The sequence below is a fragment of the Podospora anserina genome, chromosome 4, assembly GCF_000226545.1.
Source record: "Podospora anserina S mat+ genomic DNA chromosome 4, supercontig 4".
NCBI classification, from domain to species: domain Eukaryota; kingdom Fungi; phylum Ascomycota; class Sordariomycetes; order Sordariales; family Podosporaceae; genus Podospora; species Podospora anserina.
The window spans coordinates 2,301,480-2,314,597 of record NW_001914850.1 but is presented as its reverse complement, the minus strand read 5'-3'; the positions used below and the strand labels follow the sequence as shown (position 1 = coordinate 2,314,597).

General features: G+C 53.5%; 4 protein-coding genes across 4 annotated transcripts; 1 reads left to right on the top strand and 3 right to left on the bottom strand.

Moving 5' to 3' along the window:
• Nucleotides 1–1,242: 1,242 nt before the first annotated feature.
• On the bottom strand, nucleotides 1,243–3,529 carry PODANS_4_4460 (uncharacterized protein; the record flags this gene model as incomplete). Its single annotated transcript, XM_001906378.1, has 2 exons — nucleotides 1,243–3,330; nucleotides 3,473–3,529. The coding sequence occupies 2 exons, from the start codon at nucleotides 3,527–3,529 to the stop codon at nucleotides 1,243–1,245; spliced, it is 2,145 nt and encodes a 714-aa protein (XP_001906413.1).
• A 1,660-nt stretch (nucleotides 3,530–5,189) lies between these two features.
• Nucleotides 5,190–7,245, bottom strand: PODANS_4_4470 (uncharacterized protein; the record flags this gene model as incomplete). The annotated part of the gene is made up of 2 exons (XM_001906377.1): nucleotides 5,190–6,181; nucleotides 6,237–7,245. 2 exons carry the CDS (start codon nucleotides 7,243–7,245, stop codon nucleotides 5,190–5,192), a joined length of 2,001 nt encoding a protein of 666 aa, XP_001906412.1.
• A 925-nt stretch (nucleotides 7,246–8,170) lies between these two features.
• PODANS_4_4480 (uncharacterized protein) lies at nucleotides 8,171–8,881 on the top strand (the record flags this gene model as incomplete). Its single annotated transcript, XM_001906376.1, has 1 exon — nucleotides 8,171–8,881. The coding sequence occupies one exon, from the start codon at nucleotides 8,171–8,173 to the stop codon at nucleotides 8,879–8,881; it is 711 nt and encodes a 236-aa protein (XP_001906411.1).
• Nucleotides 8,882–8,947: 66 nt separating this feature from the next.
• On the bottom strand, nucleotides 8,948–10,435 carry PODANS_4_4490 (uncharacterized protein; the record flags this gene model as incomplete). The annotated part of the gene is made up of 4 exons (XM_001906375.1): nucleotides 8,948–9,261; nucleotides 9,312–9,665; nucleotides 9,787–9,997; nucleotides 10,076–10,435. 4 exons carry the CDS (start codon nucleotides 10,433–10,435, stop codon nucleotides 8,948–8,950), a joined length of 1,239 nt encoding a protein of 412 aa, XP_001906410.1.
• Between the last annotated feature and the right edge of the window lie 2,683 nt (nucleotides 10,436–13,118).

Sequence of the window (13,118 nt, the reverse complement as noted above, 5' to 3'; positions counted from 1 at the left end):
CCCAGCTAATCGTTAAGGGAACCAATAGGAAGTGGAGCGCCTGGGAGCGCCGGGAGCGTGGTGATCCAAGTGATCCTAAGGTGACGGGAGTGATCCAGGATCACTCTTGGCACCACGATCCACGGTGATCCAACGCTGGGAGAAGTGATCCAGAATCACGCTTGGCATGGTGATTCAGGTGATCCACTGGTCTATATGTACGGGGGAACTGGCTGGTATAGATAGACAGTTCCGCAGTATGCAATTCAAGTAACAGTTGTTGGTATCTAGACTATTGTGATTGAGACAAGCCATTTGTTGTACACTGTTTAGCTGTACCGAACCAGGATTGTTCAGAAGTGCCTTCGACTAGTATCCCTTTCAGAGGTTCTGGATGGGGGTTCGTCACAGATCGATAAACCGAAGGCTTGTATAAAACCTTTACCTTAGACGCTATTCACTATGATATTTCTTAGTCTAAGTTTCATTAATATACAGGTTTACTATATATTTTCTGTGCTTTACAAGCCTACACAATAGTGAATACCTTCTATGTATGGTAGGGCGCCGTCTCTGCAATCTATCTTCCTTTAGTGCCTCCGCTCCTGTCGAATACTGCAGTTAAAGTCTTCTTCGCTCTCAGTATACTGCGCCGATAGCTGTTCAAGCCTATATTTAACAGGCATTAACAGCACTCTTTCAGCAAACTCTTTTAGATATATATATATATTTATTAACAAATAGCCCGTATTCTAATTGGCCGTATCCTAATAGCCTTAAATTACTAATAAATCGTTTCATATACTCTATAGCTGATACCATCCCTTTAATAACCGCGAAATACTTAATTACCTGCCTTACTTTTAACCACCAACTCTCGACGTACTGTTGGGCCGTAATATGGCCGATTATTTGATAACGTGTGACAAAGGCACCCATCCAGTTAGACAAAATACTCTTCGCTGCACCGCAGATTAGTTTGAAGGGAATGTAATAGATAAGAAAGAGACGCGGCATGCGAATCTAATAAAGTAAGGTAGTATTTCTATGTACCTGGATCTAGGCAAGATGGTTGTTATGTGGTGGTATTCCATGCAAACTATGTGTCGTATCATAAGGTATGGTATCGGCTTGTAATGTCAAGCCTTGACTCAAAAAAAAAAAGATTTCCCACCGACGGATGCGTAGGCAGGCAGGCGGTTTAACTGATGCAAATAAAGCAAAAGAAAACGGGTAAAAGAGACGGAAAGAAAATCGTTCAGCTCAGGCCATCACGGAGACAACCGAGTCCCGGTCCTCCTTGTCCTTCAGCTTTTTGAACAATTGCTTCAACATGTTCGGCTTCTTGATTCTGTCATCCTTCTCGTCAGCACCTTCCTCCTTGACGGGGGTGACCTTGCTGCTGATGTGCTTCGAGGATCTCGAGACACTGGAACTGTTGTCGTCTCTGTCTCTCTCTTTTTCACGATGGCTTCTGGTGCTTCGAGCACTTCGGAAGCTGGCGACACTGCCATCGTCATCCTTGTCGTTCTTCTTCTCACTTTTATGTTCTCTCTCCCTCTCCCTCTCGCGCTTGCTGCGGTGACTCCTCTCGTTACCGGCAACACTCGACCCCTCGTCCTTTTCGTTGATCCCCTCCAGCCTGGAGTGGTCCCTATCCCTCTCCTTCTCCCGGTGATCCCTCCTGCTGGTGCTGCTACGGTGGCTCCGGTCACTCACGGCAGACTCAGCCCCATCTCTGTCTTTGGAATCTCTGGTTTTCCTGGAGCCTCGGTGGCTCCTTTCGCTGCCGGCCACGCTCTCCCCGTCGTCCTTTCTTGAGCTCCTTCGCTCAGGGACATCATCAACCGAAACCTCGGTCATCCTATCCTCCCTGTTCCTCTTCGATGTGGAGTGATGTCGGCTAGATCGGGACTTGTACGTCTTGTAGGTTCGCATACTCTTTGACGGTGACCAACCGATCTGACTAACCGAGTCTGAGGGTTCGACCTCGATGTCGTACTTGTTGCTGCGGAAGTTCTCTCGGGCGTATTTTTCGGCCTCCCTGCTCATCATCTCAATCTCAGCCGCATCATCACCTGCCACCGTGGTTCCCTCGACAAAAGCGGGCTCGATACCCCTCCTCCACATTTCGATCGAGCTCAACTCCTGCACGTCATCCACGACCAACGGTTCCTGATAACTTGCCTCGCTTTGCTGTTCGGCCTGGCCCTCGAGTTCCTGTAACCTTTGTTGATGTTGCTGGGCACCCGACGCCATCGGCAGCGCCCTCATTGCAATGGGCTGCTCCTTCAAGGGCGGAGCGTTGCCGGTCATCTTCTTGACAATCTTCCACCCACCAAACATGACCACCGTAATCCCCGCTGCCACTCCCGCCCCAATCAAGAATTGCGGGCTAGCCAACAAGGCAAATACGGCTGGGGACCCTCCTTTCAAAAAAGCCAAGAAGGCTGGGCTCATCTTTCCCACGAGGGCGCTGAGCTCGGCAAGGGACAGAGCGACGGCGGCAGCAGCTTCGGGCTTTTGCTGAAGTGACTCAATCATGTTTGTGGCCGAGGCGTGCACACAGTCGGCCTCTTGCAGGAACTCCTCGATCTTGTCCATCAAGCCAAGCGCTTCGGCCTCCTGTGGGTCAATATCTACCTGCGGGTCTACTTCTGTCTCTCGGTCTGTCATGGTAATGGCGGTCGGGCCGATAGAGCGGGAGATGGGCACGTTCTTGGGGGCGAGGTCGTGGCGCTGGGCAAGATCGGGAGGAATGCTGCCGTAGGCAAGGTCCATATCGATGGACTTCTTCTTTTTGACCGTGTTTACGACAGGCTCGGTTCGGGACCGGTGAACAAGGGCGCCCGGGCCGGGGGCGGCGGACGGGGCTTTGGACGGCGCCTTGGAGGGTGCGGCGGCGGATATCTCGGAGTGGGCCTTGAGCGCGGATTCTGTCAGGGAAACAACCGTCCTCGGTGCCGCGGCAGAGACTGGACCTGCGGGGGCCGGCAGAGCCTGTTGGCGGCACGAGGTCCGCTTGGAGCGGGTGGTGAACCTCGATGATGCATGGCTTCGGCCGTCGTCGTCGTCCTCGTGTGATCTCCGCCGTCCGGGCGGCGCCCCAATCATCCGCCGTTCATATTCCTTCTCTTTCTCGTCGTCAATCTCCTCGATGATGAACCCTCCCTTTCCCGGGCCATGGGTGTAGTTGAAGTCCTCCGAGTAGGGACCGCCGCGGGTCAGATTGACATCGAAGGTCTGAGCGCGACGAATGCCGGCGCGCTGTGCTTTTTCGGCCTTGACGGCTTCTTTGCGTTCTCGGTAGGCAGCCTGGGCGTCCTTGAAGATGTTGACCAGTTGCTTGCCCTGTTGTGTAACTGACTGTCAGTAGCCGTCATGCAAAGCGATGCAATGCGACACGAGAAAATGCGATGCGCCAGGTGGGATGTGCCCCTCTCCAGCTGCCGGCCAGGTGCTCAGGGGAAGAAACAAAAGAGCAAAGACATACCGTGCTGATCACCTTGCCCGAGTTGTTGATGATGGTGACGATCTCGCCGGCAGGCATTTTATCTTGTTTGTGTACCTATGGGTACGTCGGTCGAGACTTTGGGGGGGTGTTGGTGAGCGAGGGTATGTACTGTCGTAAGCGCCTTGATCCAGCAAGTGCTCTACTTTGGGGGCTGGGGTGTTTTCTGTGGTCAACGCAGAGGGGCAGAGCAGAGAGTGAGTGAAAGTTTGTGGGAGGAAGAAAAAGCAGAGGAAACAAGAATGCAGAGAAGCAGATATTGGTTCGCTCGAGCCAATATCATTCGGTCCAACGCATTAGCAGGAGACGTCAAGCAGTCCTGGGAAAATGGGGGGTGGAAAATGTTTCATTCCAGCCCTCAAGCTTCCAAGTCCACCGCCAGACCACTCAGGAGAGGGCGAGCGACGGCGCCAGCAAACATTCCTGGTTGCATTGGATCGCAGTGATCTGGGGCTGGCGAGGTGATTGGACCGACAGGCCCAGTGGGAACAGCTGGCACATCGCATCGGGCAGCACTATGTCCTTGCTGAGCACTGTGATGAGAATGGGGCGGATGCTTCCGCGGGCCTTTGTGCTTGTACGAGCTTCCACCTCTTCGATTTCCTGCTGCTGCTGCTTGGTTCACCGCTGCACCTCCCGCCCCGGTCACGGCGAAGCGGGGGAATGCCCCCGCAGTCAGTCCCAGCAACTCGCAGGCGGTCTGACACCGCTCGCCATTGGATCCCTCCGCCACTTTGACCGACCGACCCGGGACCCCGCCAACTCTCGGCCCCCAGGCGCTGACGGGGGGGCTGGGTGGGTGTGGTTGGCCAGCATCAACTTCTCCTTTTTCCCTCGAGGGGGCCCCTCTTCCCCCTCCGCCTCGAGAAACTGACGATGAACTCGCTTGCTCTGACTTTCCTTACAAAGCGGGGACCAGCTGCCGACTGCTAGACCCGTTCCAAACATCCAAGGAAAGCATCGAGAGTGGGGTACGATTTTGCCAGTTCATCAGCTCCATCAAAAAGGTAACGCAACAGGGCCTTGGCAGGACCCACTTCAGGCTTTATCTCGTGTGTGCCGACATTCAGTCTTTGCCGTACCGGGTTGGCGCAGTCGCATGCTCTTGGTCCGGCCGGCGAGGATATCGATGTGAAGATGATGTTCGGGTAACGATTGGGTTGATTTGGGCCGCCAATCTCTGTTCCAATCCAAGTTCCCCGTCCTTCTGTGCAGTTATGCCGCCAGCGCAGCAGTCGGTAGTGGCGAACCAGCTCCGCCTTTGCTGTGCTTGGGGGATGTTTGGATGGTCAGCCAATGCAGGTCATGACGACCTCTGCAGAAGAATGGGCGACTGCGTGGAGCCTGCCAGCCCTCTGTCGTGGATCGCTGTGCTAGCCAAAACGCACATCCACGCACCCACACGCCTAGGAAGCAAAACAAATCGCGAATCGTCATATTTCCAGAAGTGATAAAAGACACGCTCGCTTGCTCGCTCGCTGATTCTATATACAAGCCAAAAAACAAGAACAAGAAATAAGGGTATTCTACTGCAAGAACCAAGTCGTAAGTGTCGTCATGAGTCCATTTTATAGCCCCAGATACCATGCTCCGAAAATGCCCGTGTAAGCGCCAAAATAACTATGACGTTAGTTTTGAGGAAAAAAAGAGCGAGAGAGATCATGTAGTAAAACGTAAAAACTGCACTGTTACATGCCAACTAGGCGATGTACACAGGCAACCGGTTTCCCAGCAGCTCGCTCTTGGGGATCTGCACATCCTTCTTGTTGAAGTCATGCAGCAGCAGCCAACAGAGCATACGAAGCACGAGGGTACACCAGATATCTGTGGCATCTGTGTCCAGGCTTGTCGTCTTGTCCACCGTGGGAGGAGTGGGTGTCGAGACTCGCAACAGTGGCACTGATTGGGTGCTTCGATGCTTTTCCAATGCGGGCGGGGGCGGGCCTGGGGACGGGACTGGCGGCGCAAGAGCCGGCGAGAGTGGCCTGTTGGGCGTTGAGACAACGGTAGGGGTGACTGGCTCGGAAAAGGACTTCATGTCTGGCAATGTCTCGAGCGAACCGGAGCGTGAACGGATCGAGGGTGCGTATCCAGTGGTTTGCTGTCGCTTATACGACGTGACAGCGCGGTATCTAACTTCGGGGAGCACGCTGTAAAAGTACAGTTCCATGAAAGCCTCCTGGCGGACCTCGGGACTTGCTGCGCTGAGTTCCGAGAAGCGTTCTGCCCGCTGGCGCTCTTCCCCGGTGGCGTGCTTGCCGTCGTCCTTGGTGTTGGCCCCGGGCTTGTCTTGTGGGTCGTTGATCATCTTGAGAATCCTTTGGAAGTGCTCCCGGACCACCATACGCACCAGATCCATGTCGGCTACTTCCTTGAGATAAACGTCACACCTGTCAAGCACCCCGTGTAGGTTGTTGAGCAGCGGTAGCGAGTAGCCTGGAGTTGCCGACTTCTTGTCGAGGTTCAAGTCGAAAACCAGCTCAGCGACATCCGCCTTGAGGTCTTGAATTCGCGGAGTCGGTGCGATTTCCGAGTCTGTATCGTCAATCTTCTTCTTGTACTCCTTGATCAACCTGCGGAGGTTGAAGAAGTTCTTGTCCCAATGATACGGCGTCGGGTTCGGCAGCATGCGGTAGGCGCTGTTGCGGATATGCAGTGTTTTGCCAAGCATACCAAGCAACTCAAATGGCACTGCATTGTGTTAGCAGGAGGAAGCCTCGTCTTCTGGACGGCAGACGTGACTTACCGGGAAAGAGATGGCTGTGCCGGGCAGTGGTGTTCTTGGATCGGAAATAGTTGGCCGTGTTGGTATTGCAGTCAATAAGCACCATGGTCTCTGCAATCTCGTTCATGCTCCCAAACTGCAAGACGCTCAGGTCTTTGGCATCCTCATTTGGAAACTCGACCCTGCGCTTGTCCTTGTCGCTCTTCTGGAAGAGGGTGGGCACGAAGCCGCAGCACAAGTCTTTCACCTCATCGACCGGGATCACACGGTTCTCTTTAAACCGGCTCTTGCCACAGATCTGAAAGGTGAAGACGAGGCCAAGGTCGTTGACGTTGGTTCCCGTAAGCATGTATCCGTTTCCTTCGGCGCGGTACCTGTCACGTGATCGGTCAAACTCTTGCCAGTAGATGCCCATGATGGCGGCAAGCTCGAGCAAATGGCAAATGGCTGTCGTGGCATACGGCTTCTTGATGTCGGTCGGCATGTTGTCCCAGCTGCGCTTCTTGACCTGCATGGCGATGGCAAGGGTGTGATCTCTAAATCCGATGTGGGATCTGGGGTTCAGAGGCGGGTTCTGGCCGTAAAAGTCCTTCTGCCATTCTTGACTCTCCCGCTCCATGGACTGAAGCTGGGAAAGCAAGTTCACCCAGGTCGCTCTTTCGTTGTCTGCCGTGTGCACCTTGCTCGACGCAAGCCTCTCCTCCCGCGACTTCTCATCCTTGGGTAGCAAGGCGCGTGTATCCTTCAAGCTCTGGTCAGAGCCGTCGACAAAGTAGATGGGCTTCGCCGGGATGGGACCTTTGGTGTTGGTCGGCGGGCAGATGAAGATAACAGGCGTCTCAAACTGAACCTCGAATCGCAGCTCGGTCGCTCGGAACGCTCGCTTTTTGCTTTTGTGCCATTCGCCCATGACGCTCTCGCCGCAGTTGGAGTAGCCAGCGGCCGAGGCGATGTACTGTTGAAGCACCTGTGCAAAGGTGCCAATCAGGGCAACAATCGCAAATATGAGGGCCGTCATGTTGACCTTCATCTCTTGGTCGTCGTCGACCTTGACAAAAACGGTGCTGTTGGGGAAGTCATTGTTGGGATCCATGTTGGCGGTCTCGTGGCGATGAGGCCCGGGGGGTTCGGGGAGGAAAGGGATCTCGTCAGCAGCACGTGCCCCGTGATGAGAAGCAATCGTCGGGGGCCGGGTTCGACTTGTGGAGAGGGAGGTGTCAAGACATGGCAGGGTGGATTTCGAAGAAGAAGTTGATGGCGTGGACTGAAAAATAGTTGTGCAGAGAACGAATTGAGGCGCCGACCTGCTGTCCGCGATGGGACAGGCCTCGATGCAATGGGCCGCCCCGGTTCAGAGCAAGGCAGCCAATGGGAGCGGTCGTGGCTGGGAGAATGGGCTAGTGCGACGATGGACACGCCAAGCTGTCAACGCTGCGCCGCTCCCAGAGAGCCTGACGACACAGCCGCCAGTCGCTGTGCTTCGAACTGTGGCTTCTTGATGCAAAGCTGTTTGAAGCCCGCATGCATTCGCGAGCTGCTGCGGCTTCCATTGGCGAGCTGGTGGCCGTGCCGCGTCTCTCCACTGCTGTCGTGTCGCGTGCGCAATGGCGGTGCAAAGGGAAAGAAGATATTCGATGCTCCCGCTACTGTCGGTGGCTGTTCTGAGAAGATATCTTCCCAAGTTTGCTCTGCCGGGTGGTGGTCGGGGTGACCCTCCGCTTTTTGTCCCACGGGCAAGCTGTCTGTTGGCCAGAAGGAAATAGCGGAAAATAGGTAGTGTACTCCGCAAAACACAAGAGCTGAGGCTTCACTAAGAGTGTCGGCATCACGGTGACGTCACCGCATCTGATTGGACCATCTCTTCTCTTACAGGTTCGTCCAACCTTTTTCTGCCCACGAACATCGTGATACTTCATAAGATACACCAAAAGAAAACATACAGATCTACCATCACAATGTCAGCTCTTTTCCACACTAAAGATCGCTCTGCCAAGGAATGCCATCATGTTCCTGGCCAGGAGAGAAGCACCAAGTCCACCATCCTCGAAACCGGCGCCGCCCTGACCCAAGATTTCACTCCCACCAAGAACATCTGCGCCCACCTCAACGCCTTCCACGTCTATGCCTCTGACCCAACACGGGTAGTAGAGGCAAACCACTACTGCGGTCACCTAACAGAGGATGTTCGCCAGTGCCTGCTCTACGACTCACCCGATCCAGGCGCCCGTCTCATTGGAGTCGAGTACATGATCAAGCCTCATTTATACGAAACCCTACCGCAGGAGGAGCGCCGACTTTGGCACTCGCACGTCTTTGAAGTCAAGTCCGGCATGCTTGTCATGCCACAGCCCAACTCCGCCGTTCCTACAGCCGCCTGGGAAAAGGCTGAGACCGAAGAGATGAAGGAAGTAATCGAGCTTTATGGCAAGGTCTATCATCTTTGGCAGGTTGACAGAGGGGACAGGTTGCCCATGGGGGCACCGCAGCTGATGACAAGTATTACCTCTTTCGACCAGGTGCCCGATTTGGAGAAGAAGATGGATGAGAGAGATCAAAAGTTTGTTGGCCAGGCCGTGGACTGGAGACGGAAGAGAGAAATCAGGAAGGACCTTGTGGAACCAACTGTTCATCCGGACGCAGATTATCAAGTAAAGAGGAAGGAATAACAGTGACAGCCAGGAAGGCTGCGGAGGTTTACAACTACTTAAAAACAAATCTGCACTTCTACTTGCTCAATACTTTGTCCTTGAAGCAAACCTCATCTCGGTATTTTCAATGTCAAAAACGGCGACCACGCTTGACAAGAATGACACGCCCAAGACATAGGGGCCCCCATTCACGTCCGTGACCCCAATTCGACAATATTCCCCAGATGGATCACGAGCCGTCTGACGCAGCAGGTCCTCAGGCGCAAAGTAGAAAGTGTTTTCGCCAATGTTGACACCGAATTTGGGGATGGTGGCATTGCACAGGGCAAAGAACAGGCCGTTGGTGCTCAGGTATTTGGCGGGAGGATCGAACGCCGCGTACAGCTTCTGAACCAGACCTATAAACTTGTCAGTTAGCTTGTCTTGCTTTTACAATATGCAGACTCACCCTTAGGAAGCAAGCTGAGTGTAGCCCCCACGTCAATCAGAACGGGAAACTGGGTAGTGTTTGTCGTCAGCCCATGTGTCGTGACAGCGCCCTGATCTGCCTCAGCCGGCGTGACATCCTCCGTTTCGCGTCCGTACACCCACGAGTCGGGCTTAATAATGTATAAACCCAGGTCTGATTGCTCAAACATCCACTCGGGGATAGCGTCAACACCGTGAATCTTTGTCCTCGCCCAGCTCTCCTCATCCACCTCCACGGGTGGCAGACCACCTAGTGCCAAGTAGGACCCTTCTGGCGTCCTGACCTCCCCATCCGGCCTCGCCCTGGTTCCCACTCTCCCTGGAGAGCGCAATGCTGAACAGAGGATCAATCAGCTTGTTCTTCCACATGGTCGTGAAAACGGGGTCATATGGTGCCTGGTTTTGCTCTGCCCCGTCCAGGCTCGTCATGAAGGGATACCCCAGCCCCAAAAGACCCGAGGTAAGGCCATCGCCCGCCCAAAACGTGTAATTGACGACTCCAACGCGTTGGTTTTTGGCTGTGATTGATCCAACAGTGACATCTTCGAACCCGTAATAGCCCGACACAAACGTGGTATCCATGTAGGATCGGACAAATGGTGGGTTGTCCAGGACTCCGCCCGACAGGTTGCCCGTAAAGCCGTCTGCTAGTCCACAGTTTGGTTTCTGCAAGTAAATAACAAAGATTAGCTGTACGGCCAATACCTACAAGCCACTACTTGGCAAACTAGGGAGTATACATACATATTCTGGACCCTGCCACCAGAACCTGACGCACTCAAAATAGTCCGACACAAACCATGTGTCGCTTGATCCTGTGTCAACACTGACAGCGAGAGTCTGGTTCCCAACAACGATATCGACGATGTAATAGACATCGTGCACGTTGGTCAAGTTGGCCGGGTGGTTCACGTCTGCTGTCCTGCGGTAGACGGGTTTCACGACACTGGAGCGGTGTTCGGAAGAAGGCACAATGTGCTTGCGCATGGGGATGACATTGGACGTGACAGTATCTGGTACAAGTCCATGTCGAGTAGCGTGGAGCAGCCGGCCGGCCGAGTGCGCGACGCCCACTGCGAGGAATGCGAGAAGAGAGGATTTCATGGCGTCGAAGTTGCAATGCTGGGAAACTTGCACAAGGCCTCCAAAGAACCACCGTCTGAAAGGTTGGTTTCTGGCCACGGTGCTAGCAGCATAATGTACATTTCGGAGTTCGTACAATCTAGCCCGGCTTGAGGGGGCCAGATTCTCGCGGGACAGAAAGTGTGCCGAGCATGATGGGCAAACTCGAGAGTGGGCAGATGGGAATTCCTCCACAATAGCAGATCCCATTTGCCGTTATTGAGGATATTTGGGACTGATAGTGCTTTTATACGAGGCTCACGCCCTGCTGACCCTGCATGCTGTATGGCTTAGGTGCCGGGGCATGGGGTCATTGGGCGCCGGGTCCGACGTTCAGCCTAAAGGATGAGCATCGGGATTTGCAAGCCACCACGTTTCCTGGCAATTTGCATTTCTTGGGCCAATAACATGCTGGAGTCATAGTGGCCTTGCAGTAGATTGGGCATGTTGTAGATTGCGATAACTTTGGCATGGCCCCAAGCCTTTTGGGGTGTTTGCTTACATCAAGTCAAGTACCCCTGAACCCCTGAACCCCTGAACCCCAGACTGGCAATTCCAAAACATGAGGTGGGTAACGCCATCAGCATCGCGCTATTTTCCCTATGGCATGATTCCCAATTCAAGGTTCTCGGATGATCTCCGGCTACCGATTGAAGTGCCCTTCATATTGACGAGTGATCTCTGTGAGTGAAGCTCGGAATGCATCCCTTGAGCTTTCCGTTCGCTATCATGGTCAGCCGTGCCTGTCTTGGTAGTCGATGAGCGGGATGCGACTGAAGTAAAAGATCGCGACATCTTGGATAGCAAGGGCGTGAGAGATGGGAGCTTGTCCCAGATCCAAGCGCTTCGGGGTACGCAGGAGACAATGAATCCGACGCCAATTTCCATGTATGTCCAAAACAGTACAATTGATACGACCCCTTTTTGCACAAAATCAGATCAGGTAGTCTCCCAGATGTTTAGAAGGTAGGGAGGGACTCACCTTCTTGATCAGTCACCGGCAAATCGTCAGCAAGGATTCTGATGGTGGGATTCCTGACATCTTGCATGTAGATCTGAATCCAGGGAATCATCCGCAAGAGTCCAGCAATCACGGCACTAGAATTTGGTTAGGATTGACTGAGTAAATGTTGGTGGGTAGGGGGTCACGTACAAGCCACTGAAAAGAAAAACAATCGACGCCTGCACTTTCCGCTTTAGACTCATGTTCAGCGTCCGGATCTGGACCTTGTCAGTCTCCGCGTCAACATGGGTTGGAAAGGTTGGGACAAAGCCGTACCATGATCAACGGCTCGATAAAGATAGCCAGGTCCAGAACCCAGCTAAAGACGGAACAACCGGTTAGCATGCCGAAGGTGTCCATGCACTTGGTTCTCAAAGACTCGAAGCTTTCCCATCCGGACTCTGGCCTTAGCCCGCAGGCAAATATCTCGAGAAAGAGAAACAAGATTGTCCAGAGTATCACAAGGACAATGAGTGTCCAGTTTGAGTAGTCGAATGCTGTTCGTTCGGCCCGGCCTGTGCAAGTTTGCGTTAGTCAACGATCTTGGGTCCGGCATGAAAGTTCGTCTCGGTAGGTACCCTTAAACAAACCCCGGAAGAAGAAGAGCAGGGTAAGTTTGATGAAGCCGATGGCGAGGATATGGCCCATCCAGAAGGCGTACTCGAACTTGAACCTAGTCAGCCTTTCCGCGCGGTGATGCTATGGTCGAGCTGTAGCGAACCGACCTTTCCAAGCTTGACGTTATCTTCAGGCCCCCATGAACCGTCAAGGGAATGGCCACCGATGATGTGCATTTGTGCCCCTATCGCCATCGCAACGCCAGATGTAACCGTGAGAAACTATGGGAGCTGTCGTTTAGCTTATCGCAAGTCTATAGAAGTCTCCAAGGGGTCACAACATACCGCCGCCGGTACAATCAGGACATCATCGATACCGATATCACGTCGAGAGTAATGCCGAAAAAGCCCATAGGTACGAATACCTAGCAATATTATCGCTAACGTGGGGAAAAGAACCCCAATCGCAGTTGTACTCTGCTCGGTGACATAGGTGGCCATAGCTAGGAAAGTGGTAAGATGGTATAACAACTACCAGAGTTGAAGGAAAGCATGAAAGGCAAGAGGAACTGATGAAAATCATGGAGAAGACAAAAAGCGATTCTCGGGGGCGGCAGGTAGCTAAGGTACTGCCTGCTCAGACAGCACTGACAATGACCAGCGAGCTGGCTCTCACTCAACACATTTCTACGCCGTACCCGTACAGCCCTATGGCGAAAGTTGCAGATCCATTCCCTTTGGGGAAGTCGACCCGCTTATCAATATCATGCCTCGCTCTCCCCCAGCAGCGCATAATCGCGAGGACCATGAACAACCGTCCAAGGGAATCGTGTAACACAGTATGCCAGTAAACTCGGAAATATGACCCAACGAGCCGACCCTAAAGAAGAGGAACGGGCCGGTTGGGTGTGGCTCCAGAATCCTTTCAATATGCCGCCGCAGGTTCATGGACTAGGATTTATGCGAAAGAGCCGTGAAAGGAGCCGTGGCACCTTACTGTTTAGGTAAGAATCTCGTCAAGGCGTCTCTTGTGTCACGTCCATCGGACAATATCATGAATTGGAAGGATTCCTGTCGTCGCAGGTTCAGCAAACTCGGTCCCGTG